General features: G+C 36.8%; 1 protein-coding gene across 1 annotated transcript in view; it reads right to left on the bottom strand.

Annotated features, from left to right (window-relative positions):
• LOC110100773 (SNF1-related protein kinase regulatory subunit gamma-1) overlaps window positions 1-5,579 on the bottom strand; it is an 8,751-nt gene extending 3,172 nt beyond the window's left edge. The window contains exons 1-4 of the mRNA XM_020828432.2: window positions 5,229-5,579; window positions 3,345-3,517; window positions 3,086-3,286; window positions 2,719-2,991 (exon numbers count right to left, since the gene is read on the bottom strand). Coding sequence (XP_020684091.1) covers window positions 2,719-2,991; window positions 3,086-3,286; window positions 3,345-3,517; window positions 5,229-5,397 — 816 coding nt within the window. The 5' untranslated portion in view covers window positions 5,398-5,579. The remainder of the gene's footprint in view (window positions 1-2,718; window positions 2,992-3,085; window positions 3,287-3,344; window positions 3,518-5,228) is intronic.
• Between the last annotated feature and the right edge of the window lie 6,695 nt (window positions 5,580-12,274).

Consider the following 12,274-nt stretch of genomic DNA (forward strand, 5'->3'; position numbering starts at 1 on the left):
TTTTTGTGGTGAGACACGTTGAGGGTCTTCTTGAAGCCACTCTTTACTTGAATACCTTCAAATAAAACAAAACATATAAAATTATTTGTTCATTTACCAACAAATTTAAATTAATTTAAAAATTGAATATAAATATACCTTGGATTTAATGAATAAGCCAAACAATGCAAAGGTGTGTTGCTTTTGCTCCACTTATCTTCAATAATGGTATAGACAATGCTTCAAAAAATTGAGTCTTCATCATGTGACTTTCTTTCATATCTGTATATAATTTTTTTCACTTTTGCTAACATAGAGTCCCACATCTCATAAATCAAATATAGGCATGATTTATCTGTGTCAGCCTCTCTCAACATATCATAAATTGGATCAGTGAAAGCCAAAATATAGTCTACATTATCCCACCACAAATCATCTAAGACCTTTTCTTTAACATATCTTGCATAACTTTTTAGGTCTACTTCTACCTTTCTTAACATAAGTTGAATCTAATTGATGTGATGCGATGAAGAGTTACACAAGAATTTAAAAGAGAATTAAATTTAGCTCCTCAAATTATCTAATCATGCATCAAAGTCAGTCAATTATAAGTAATTCGCAGCGTTCGATTTGCTAGGCAAAGAAAAATACGACAATGATGCTAGGTCTTTAAGCAATTGCAAAAGAAAACGTAACAACAAAAGCTAGTAAATAAAATCCCAAGATTAATACCAAGTTGTTCACACTTTGGGGCCTTTAGCACTCTCTTCCTACGGAGACTAAGTTGAATGGCGGAAGATTGTCCACGCTAGCAAGGAGGTTGCCACTAAGATGGAAGCTTGAACGGCGGAAGATTGTCCAAACTAGCATGGAGGTTGCCACTAAGATGGAAGCACCAAGGAACGTTGCCGTGGAAGAGGATCTCGGAGGCGGAAGAGGCACGGTAGATCGACCTTTGATAATCCAAGTGTAGACGGAGAAGTGTTCGTCAATGGAGTCTACAAGCGTCGGCAATATTCAGTCCAAATATTCTTCGACGGTATCGTCGAAGTCAAATCCGACGTCAAAGAATTGTGATCGCAAGATGTTGACTCTTCCGTTGCGGTCGTATTCAAACCCGTAGTTCCACTCGGGTTCGTCCATGCATCCTTGGAGTGGAGCCGGATGGTCGCCGCAAGTAAGATCTTCCCAAGGAGGGCAGGTGGGGCGGCGGCTTGGCTAAGGGAGAGGGGATCCGGCGGGAGAACAGGGAGGTAGGCGGGCTGGGTGAGAGAAAAACTGAAGTTTACTTTCAGTTTTGTAAATTAGGAGGGAGGGATTGAGGATTTGAAATTTCAATTAATGTAATTAATGCATTAATTGAAAATTTCAATTAAGGAGAGATTATGGGGCTGATTTTGTAGAGCATTCAATTTAATTTGGGGAGAGAGGAAAGCCATTCAAGGGCCGGCCATAAATAGTGGAGAGGGGCAATTAATATTAATTGAGTGGGCCATCTAGAATATAGATCACGGTAGTATCAAATCTGAAATTTGAAATTTTCAGATTTGTTCTACTAGGAAAGTTTCATAACTGTTATTAAGCCATAGGAGTCGTGGCATATAACAGGTAATAAAGAAAAATTAATAAAAAGCTACTTGCCTAATTGAGCCCGCCGTAGATTAGGAAAGAGTTTGGATCATTTGAAATTGAATTTCAATTCAATGGAATAAGGCTGGCGGGCTGGCGTGAGGCGGGCCTGGAAGAGGGAGTGGGATCGGCTGCAGCTTGGTAGTAGGAGAGGAATTGGTCAGCGGCCAATTTCTAGCCGGACAAACAGAGTCGGCAGCAGGAGGGCAGTGGGAGAGGATTTCAGGGCTTGGAAGCAAGCTGTAAGCTGTGGAGAAAACTTGGAATCTTCTAACCTCACACCTCTTCTTCAAGATCTCAAAGAGAGATTGCAACGATGCCGGAACTCACATAGAGATCCACGGAATTCCCTCAAGAACTCACGAAGAGAACTAGGGAAATGGAGAACTCACAAAGAGATCAATAGTAGAAAATTTCATTCAATAATTCATTAGTCCTCATACAAGATACAATGGCCATATAAATAGGCTCCAAAGAAAATAAAGTGCAAAAGTCTAAAATGCCCCTTGGGGCTACAAAAGCAACTACTACCCTCAGGGGTAAAATGGGAAACTATAAAAATAAAAGCATAATATAAAAAACTGATGGTACAAGTAAAATCAATAATAAAGGCTCGCAATCATGGTCGTCGATCTCCGTGGTCGTCTCTGATGGACGCGCCGAAATCTCCTATCGATGACCTCATCAAGAAGTTTTTTTTTTTTTCAATCTTTAATGGTAAAGTTTGAAGACCTATAAAGATCTAAGGGTTCTATTACAAACTTGGTTGCAATTTTGAAATGTGACTACCTTGCTATCATCTGCAAACAACACTATCATCTGAGTCTAAATTTTTCCTTAAATTATGTACTTAGCAGTACCTAGTTAAAAGATAGATTAAAAAATTTCGGTTGGTATAAGCAACCTGAGCATTGTGTACACAATTTCTTACAGTTTGACCACATAAAATTTCAAATTACAAAATATAAGGTATTATGAAAATCTGCATCTCCCAACACAAACCACACAGCTGTGCTTTTGATGTATGACATCAAGGTTGAATGAATGAACGGTAGAGCTAAGATAAGAGAGTATTTAGAACATTTAGATCAAATAGATACAGTGCTTCACCTTAATAATTTTATTTCTGTTACTTGGCAGGCCAAGCTCATGAAGCTTCATTTTTCCCCAGTTCTCAAACCAATGGAGCCCAACGCATTCTGCAAGCATGTGTACAACAGCAGATCGTGTGATTATATTATCAATCTTCTCTTCGCCAAGAACAACTACAGGAAGGCTCTTCATCCTGTACTTCGAGAGCAGCAGAAGCATAGTTAGAAAAGAGTCAGATTTCTGCAATGCGAGGAAGGGTGCCCAGCGGAATGATCCCGAGATGTCTTGAACCTGTTTACAAGTTACAATGCATACAAGTAAGCCCAAATACACAAAAAATGTTTGATATCAAGAACTATATTGTGCGGATGAAGAGACAGGACACCTTTGTCTTCTTATAGAAGTCTGAAGTTATCAGAGTTTCAAGAAATGTTCCACCCATAGAATCAGTTGCTTCAAGAACAGAAGTTGTTATTCCATCATCTTTACTCTTCACTTTAACACTGTTAAGCCTGGCTGCGATTCCTTCTGTGATAGGCCCTTTTATAGGAGAGCCAGCACCTTTCTCACTGGCTGCCAATTCTGACTGCAAAAGGTATAATAAGATGGATATACATTTCAATTGAGCAGTTTAGCTAACCAACCTGATGCAGAAGCCAGACAGTAATCCCAGCAAATTCTACGATTCCAATGTATCTATCAATCCAACTAGCATTTTTCGGAGCTTTTAAATTTCTCACAGGAGCGCTCATAATCTTATTCTTAGATAGAATTTTGACAGCATCAGCCAAGCTGGAATCTGAAGGTATCTCTATGACTGGATGCAAGTTTCAGAAGGAAAAAAGAAGAAGTCATTTTTCATTTACATTGTGAAGTTCATAGAATTATTAGAAGACTAGAATATTTAAAGCAAGCATAAATAGTGTCATAGTTCACATATGCAATTGTTTTTCATGTTTTAATATACCCGCATAGTTCATAGTTGAACATGAAAGCATAAATTTATTGATGATTATGGAAAACGTGAGAAACTTGGAAAAGATAAAATTTTTAGGTCAAATCTAAGTAGTATGTATAAGCATTAATAAAACCTTCACAAGATCATTATCTTGCTTCCACAGTATTCATATTGGTAGGAGTCTCATTAGATATGCTCAACAGAACTCTCAGACAAGGGAAGACCATCCTTAATGAATGCCTTGCACCTTTGAAGCTATGATATCTTAAAAAGCAATAAAATAGAGGGTTTTATCAATCGAGGCTTCTCTTAGACTTGTATTTTATCATCTATTTTCTCATTTTTTTCATTATCTCTATAAATAAACAAAATTAAATGATCTAACAAATGATAATCATTTATTTGATGCTATGGGGGTTGTGAGTCAAGACTCTAGTAGAAGATTTCAATTTTTCAGTAAATGAGTCTATGGTCATGTATTATAATAATTATGCAGCCATATATATTATTAATAACTTTGCCTTTCATAAAAGAACAAAACACATTAAGATTGATTATCATTCCCCATGAGATGTTATACTTTTCAAGAAGTTTATTACTCATCCTTCCAATTTAAATTAAGTAGCAGATATCTTCACAACCTCTATATGTCCTCTATCATTTCTCTGCTTATTTGACAAGCTAAAGCTAGTATAAGTGATAGTAAATAAAATTAGGAAATCATTATATATGGATAGTATATATTTTGATAAAATATGCATTTACTCCCCCTAAATTAGTTTTATTTATCCTTTATTTTCTTTCTATTATATTTCTCGTGTTCTACAAGTTCCAAGAAAAAAAAATGATGTGAGAAATTAAAACAAGTCGTGCACAAATATAGATGCTCTTATCAATTGAGGCTTCTCTTGGCCTTTATATCATGCCATACAATAAAACAACCTAAGGAATAAGATTCCAATAAAATAAACTGAGAGAGAGCAGAGACAACAATTGAACCAGGATTTATAAAGTTGATTTAGGCTTCATTTTGGACAGCTTTCTTACTGCTTCTTAAAACAACTTTCTAGTAAAAAATTTACTAAGAAGTTGCTTTAAAAAGAAAGTCGTCCCAAACGAAGCCTCCTTAGAGGGTTGAACCAAAAAGAGTTACTCTAATACACCAAAGGAGGAGTGTAAAAGGCAGAATTATATTTTTTTTTATAAAAAACATAATAGGCATTTATGTGATTGCCATGTGACTTGTTTGGGTGAAGTTTTGATATAAAATACACATATGTAATGGCATTTTTTTTGGCAATTTATTTAAGTAAAAATACTTCATCTGATACTCCATACTTTCACAAATTCAATGTTTACTAAATACAGAAAAAATGATCCCACTTTGCAGGAATTTACATTGATTTATGCTCATTAAATCAAACAGCCTCAACAAACACGCAACTGTGTCTCTATCTCATTGATAAGAATATTTAAATAAAAAAGCATTCTTTGAATGGGAATTAAAGAGATTAGAAAAAACATAAGCTTATTTGAGACACAAGAAAGATTCAAGCATTCGCATGGTTACCTTGAGATGAAGGGGCTTGTGGGAAAGAGGTCACGAAAATACTCTCAAAGCAAGAATTGAGCTTCTCAGAGGGGCTGAGTTGCGGCTCCTGGATTTCCCATAGATCCTCCACTCGCATTCCCACCTCCGCCTCCGGGCTCGACCTAGCGCTTTCTGGTGGGCTCTCCATTTCTTCTTCTTCTTATTCTCCTTATTAGTCTTCTTTCTCTTTCTATCTCAGAGTTCGCCGTTGAGGATATCTGGAGAAATGGATCTGCGAGGAATATTGCCGTCATTCTCGTTCTTAGAAGCCCCGAAGAAGGAAGCTTAGTGACAAGTGTGAAGTGAAGATTGATTGACGGGGGAATTGAAGTGGAGGGACACAAGTGGCGCAAAACCCGAGCTTCTCTGCGGGTTATTTGGTTTATACGGGCCGGGTGTGGGCTGAAAGTTGGCCCGAACCCGACCAATCGACTGAATTTTAGCCGTCGAAGTGGATAGTTTTCGGGTCCGATTTTGACCCATCTTAATATGTTTATTTACATACTTAACCAATTATGTCGACTTTAACGAGGACTAAAATCACTGTCAAAATTGTTTGTTATTTTTCAAATATATATAACAATTTATAATAGAATTCTAATGGAGCTTAATAAAATTATTTGAGGTGGACAAATTTTAGAGAATTCACATAAACAACACTCATTTTATTAGTATTTATATATCTAAAATTTAAAATTTGTTATCTTCATTTTTGTCTTTTAGAGTTAATGTTTGGATTGATCCAATTTTAGGATTAGTGTTACTTTGCTAGACATCATACCCATGTCATTGTCTTTATATTGGTTATAGGTTGATGCATAAGGCTATCCCAAATCCAATTCAAGTGGAATAAAAAAATTCTCTTGTGAAGCACCCTTTTCTCTGTCACAACCCAACTCGACCAGGACAAATCCTATCGTGTTGAGTTGCGACGGCAAACCCTAGGATCTAGTTTTGAAATTTATTTTTAGACTTTCTTCCAATACACAAAGAAATACAGAAACACAGAGCTACTACAAACTTCCAAATATACAGAAACTTATCCATAATTTTTTGCTCTTTCTATCATTCATCAAAATAATTATATACATTACAGTACATGACTATTAACAAAAAGTACATAGCAGAACAGAAAAATAGTCATGACTGTACAAAAATCAAAAGTACAAAATACATATGACTTCCAATCAGATCCTGAATGACAAGTCCAAAACTTTCTTCCCTTTCCTAGAACTTAAAAACCATAAAGATAACCATAGTGAGCTAACAGCTCAGCAAGATCACACTAGCCGATCTAAATTCCCAGATTCACTCATTTCAAAATACTTTAATGAAGATTTAAAAACAATTATTTGCATATCAAATAAATCACTGAACTGAAGCTCATGAAACAGAAATACAAAGCAATTCATTCACTGATTCAGATAGCCGTACAGAATTCAAATAATTGTATAGAAATCATATAATCAGACAGAAATGCAGATATTCATACATAATAGAAATCAAACAGATTTTAGATATTCATACAGAACAAATAATCAGATGGAAATCAAATAATAGATACAAAAGAACTGAATAAAATTCGTATCGTACAAATCACATTTCAGATCAAATTTCAAATAGGATTTCAAATCACATTTTAATTTACATTTCCTTGACCTAGGCAGAATCTCAAAGGATTATGGCCCCTTATGCCTCCCTTCCCTAACACAGATAGAATCTAGAAGGATTCTGGCCCCTTATGCCTCCATTTATACTTACAGCACCAAAACATATCAGATATACAAAATTATCAAATCAAAATTCATTTTCGTATTTCCAAACATAGACAGAATCTCGAAGGATTTTGGCCCCTTATGCCTCCCTTCCCTGACACAGAAAGAATCTCGAAAGATTCTGGCCCCTTATAATTCCCTTATGATATCATTCAAATCACATTTGCACATAAAATATCACATCATAACAAATATGGAGTAATTTAGCACATATCAAAATTTCACCTTTTTCGTATAGCGGCAGACAACAGAAAGCCAATGAATAAAAAATGCACGATTTCAGAAATTTACTAAATTTTCAGATATCGTATAAAAGAACATTTCAAAGTTTTTTTTGTACTGAAGCAACATTTTTCGACATCCAAATAATTTTCTATTCGATAAAAATCTCATAGATTTCTAAATACACGATGCAAAATTTTCAGAAAATATTCAAAACGTGCAGAATCATAATCTCTATAACATACCAAAAATTACGAGGTAAACGTTTTACCGGTGCAAAGTTATACCCATTTTTCGCTAACAGAAACAAAATTTTAATCAAAAAATCCGTCAAAACTCACATTTCTAAAAATTTAGAAAGGTATAATGTGCCTTACCTCGAGTCGATCAACTTTTCTAACTGCGTCGTCGAACAAAAATGGATCGAAGATGCCCAAAACGTGGATTTTCTCCCTCTTTCCTTATATTTCTCTCTCTTCAAAATGAAACAAATCGTGCTTAAAAGATATTTACGATCGTTCAGACGAAAATTTACATTCGTCCCAGGACGATCGGCTCTATCAAGCCCTCATAACACGTTTGTATGGTTGATATTTGATTTTCGTCCCAGGACGATGAGCTCAGGCAAAAAAAATTGTCCAGTTCGTCTAGAAGAACTTACGATTCGTACAAATGAACCTGCACAAAATATTTTTTTTTTCAAAATAACTTGAAAGTTTGCGGGTTTCACATCCTCTCTCTCTCATCCAAGAAGAGCACTTTTCTCCTCCATGATTTCATAACAAGTGGTATCAAAGCCTGGTAGAGATGAGCTCAAGGTGGAAGAAGGTTCTTGTCCAAGACAGGAAGGAGAGGTCGTGTACGGGTGCTCGATTGCCCTGATCGTCGGATGGGAGATTCATCTGCAAATTGCAGGCTCGTGTCGGGCTTATGTGGGGGAAGCTATAGTGCTTAGGAAGTGTTCATATATCAAAGAAAAGCACACACGTACAGCGATGTGAGTCATGGTTAGATCTGGGTCGAGCAGGTCGCATAAAGAAGCGGGAGAGTCGGGTGGGTTGGTGGTGCCAGCAGAGTTGAGTGCAAAAAGATCACGAGCGAAGCACGGGAAGACGAGCAAAGTAGGGAGCGAGCCGAGCTCATGGAGCACTGGCATACGTACGTGTGTTAGGAGAACCAAAGTGGAGCCCGTGAGGGTTGCGATCGCTGGCCATAGTGTGGGAGAGGTGGTCGCACGGGTCACGCGGGACGCATGCTGTAGAACAACCTCGTTCGGTCGGGCCGAACACACGGGCCCTATGTGACTCCCAAGACTGATGGTCGGACCAAATATAAGCTAGATTGTGCAGAGACACGTGTTCGAGAGCTATGTGTAGAAGACAAAGTTTGGGCGGCATATGAACTAGGGATTTTGGTGTGAGCTTTATAGGATCAGGAGCTGTAACAGGCAAGGCGGAGTAAGCCTTGGCCTCACGTGACCATGGGCTTGCCATGATGACACATGAATGGGTTGGATGTGGGTAAAAAAAGCGGTTCACATATGTATGTGGTTGATTCGTGCGTAGTAACGGTGAAAGACTGGTCGCAAGACGGTCAAAGTTGGATCATGTGAACCTAAAAGCGGAATCAAATTTTGGGCCTAACACTAGGTGCGCTTGGCGCGGAGGGAATCGGGTCGGAATGCCGACAAATCAATAAGTTGGGTCATTTGGTTTTGGTGTGTTCGAGTAGTGGAGATAAAAGAAAGATCAAGAACCTCGTAGGGACATGCTAGTCATGGACTCAGGATCAGAGTGGTGGCTCCTGCCGAGTCACATGTTGAAGTGCATACGAGTGCCCTAAAAAGATGGGCGAGCGGAAGGATGGTTGATGCTGGAGCGCGAGCATGTCATATAGGAACAAGTGTATGGTCTAGAAGCATGCATGAGTAGGAAATACACAAAGAAAGAGCATTCAAATCATGGGAGGAACAACGACAGGAGCAAATGAGCGTGGGTTAGAATGCACGGGAGTGCTAGCTGGAGTCATGGATCGGAACACACAATGGAGGCTAGGCACGAGCGGGATTGGGCTTGGATCAACATGTTTTCTCGTAGAGTTAGTGTAGTGAGCAAGGAGGTGCAAATTCTTACAGATAGGTGGTTCTTTGATATTTGATTATAAAATCTGGATAAAGATGAAAATTGTTAGGATTAGTCTAGTTTTAGTTATGATGTTCTACAAAGACACCATGGCGGTGCTAATTCCTATATATAGATGTATAGGATGATGTATAGATATCCCCCTGTAATATCCCATTTGAATAAAGAATAAAGAATTCATGTGCAATATCTTCTCTCTCCTCCCTTCCCCCTCTCTCTTTCAAGAAGCTTAAGAAGAGCCTTTTTCTTCTTCAAAAAATTTTGAACAATTAATATATCTCACTCGGACACGAGGAAGGGGTGGACCATCAGGCTATTTTACTTTAGACAGAACAAAGCAAATTTTCTCTCCTCTATTTTAGACACGAGGTGACAAGCCTCAGCCTTTGCTAGATCACTAGCTATGAAATACCTATCATCAACAGTGGTTTTCTATACTACTAGGTAGTATTCCCTACCTCCTTGCTCTTATCTGCAACCTCAGCCAAACCATATTTGGCCTTTTTGTCATATAGAAGAAATTCAAGTTTTGCTCACTACTTACACCCTACAAATCTCGCAAATTAACTCATTCTAGCCTCACTTGGCCATTACTTCAAATGGTGTCCACCTCCAACTCCCCCAGTGCAGTTGTACATGAGGTACTTATTATCAACAACTTCTCATTTGTCAGTGATGATGGGATTGTAATGAAGAAGGTGAAGAGGGTGTTATTTTTTATGTTATTTAAGGGAAAAAATAATTGCAAATTAACTTCATGTCGAGACCAACGTGTATGTAAAGCTCCTAGGGAAATGCATCAAGAGGTCAACGCTGTGTAAAGGAGCAGGATTCATTATTTGAAGATTTAATATTCAAATTCTTGCTCCTAAATTGTTTATGAAAACTCTTGTAGCCCCCTAAAAAAATTTGGAAAAAATTTTGTGTTAAGTATTATGATACAAATTTTATTTGGATGAATTTGAATTTATTTTGAGATCCATGTAATATAAATTCTTTATATTTATTACTTTTTTTTAGAGCTGCAAATTGCATTAGATAAAAGAGCTAATTACAAGTAATAAAAGGAACACATTCTTTCTTTAACAAACTAAGCAAAGAAGACAGAATGTTGCTAAAAGAAAAGCTATCAACAAAAAAACTATCTTCTAAAGCCAAAGTAGCACATAAATCAGCTACTTTGTTACCATCTCTATTAACATGATGAAACATCAACTTATTAAAATCATTTAGAAAGAATAACACCTTTGTCAAATAATTCTCCATTTGCCGCTTTGATGTATTCATTGAATCCTTAATGAAGTTGATAATATTGAGATTATCACCTTCAATTATTACTCCTTTGCTATCCATCATCCAACTTTGAATAAACTCCCTTATTACAAGGACCACCTCCAACTCAAGTTGGGCCACATCCCAATGAATTCTTTTATTCCCAAAAGCAAGGAGAAGTCTTCCTTTATGATCTCTAAACACTCCTCCAATCCCAGCTAAATTAGATTAAAAAAGCAAAGCATCCACATTAATTTTAATCCAACCTAATAGTGGAGGGTGCCAAATATTATGAAACTCCATAAGGAGATTAACACCCCAGCTATCTAGCATTGGACTTGAATGAATCATGGATGTATATAACACATTAGATATAACCACCAAACTTGTAAGAACATGCTTACCATGTTTGAACTCATTTCAATTTTTCCAAGATAAAAAAAAAAACTGCTATGCAATACACCTTCACTGTGTTAGAGTATCGAATTGAAAGTCTTCTACAATATGAGCATAGCTTTCCACTTCTTGACATCCTCTAGCACATAAATCATCATAACAAAGTTTTCTATGTTTGAGAAAAAGATTTGTAGGGATAGCTTGCTTACTCAACCTCCACTAAAAACATTCCACTCTAGGATTGAGTTTCAGTTTCCTTAGCCACCTTGAATACCCGAATTCATCCTCCTCAAAGCTACCTTTCATTACTTCTTCATACAACAAAGCAAAAATAGATCTCCCCGAGTGATGAAACATAGCTTCCACTGGAGCATTTTCAATGTCAGGATTGATATTAACTTGTAAAATTAAAACTATCATATCATTATGAAAATAACGTTGAAGTTCCTCCACATTCCAACTACCTTCAATAGAAATAAATTGGTGAAGCATCACATCCTCTAATCCCACACATTCAGTAAGTATTGGCAAGAATTAAGACATCTATCTAGAAGCTAGATATCTTCACAACATTAATACTATTTCCATTTCTCACTTTCCATCTAAGAATGGGTTTAAGATGTTTGATGTCATCTACCAGAATTTTCCATGCAATTGAAGCTCCTTTCTTGCATTCTCCCTTCAAAATGTTATCGCCATATTTAACAACGATATTTCTATGTAACAAAGAATCTAGATTTTGGATGAGTCTCCGAGCCAATCTTGATCTAAGAGGGCCAACTTTATGAACAGCCGACTGCAATCCCAATCCTCCAGCATTTTTTGGTTTGCATAATCATCCCAAGCAACATAATGCAAACCATTTCTTCTATTGGCTTTGTGCCAAATAAAATCCCTATTAAGTTTATCCATTTCATGCAACAATCTCTTGGGAACCAGAGAATGTGTTGATAAGAAATTTAGCAATGCTAAAAAAGAGGACTTTACGAGAATAATCCTTCCTACCATAGATAAACTTTTATTTCCCCAAGTTTTAAGCCTTTCCATAACATGATCTATAATACCTTAGAAATCTGCCATCCACAATTTTCTTAAGTTGATTTTAATTCCCAAATAATGCATCTCCTTCACCACTTTGAATTCCAATTTTCTTGCAATTTTATTATTTCTTGGTCGTTTTACCACTTTTCCAAACATGATCAGAGACTTGTTATTGTTC

The sequence above is a fragment of the Dendrobium catenatum genome, unplaced genomic scaffold (assembly GCF_001605985.2).
Source record: "Dendrobium catenatum unplaced genomic scaffold, ASM160598v2 fragScaff_scaffold_156, whole genome shotgun sequence".
In the NCBI taxonomy this organism is placed as follows: domain Eukaryota; kingdom Viridiplantae; phylum Streptophyta; class Magnoliopsida; order Asparagales; family Orchidaceae; genus Dendrobium; species Dendrobium catenatum.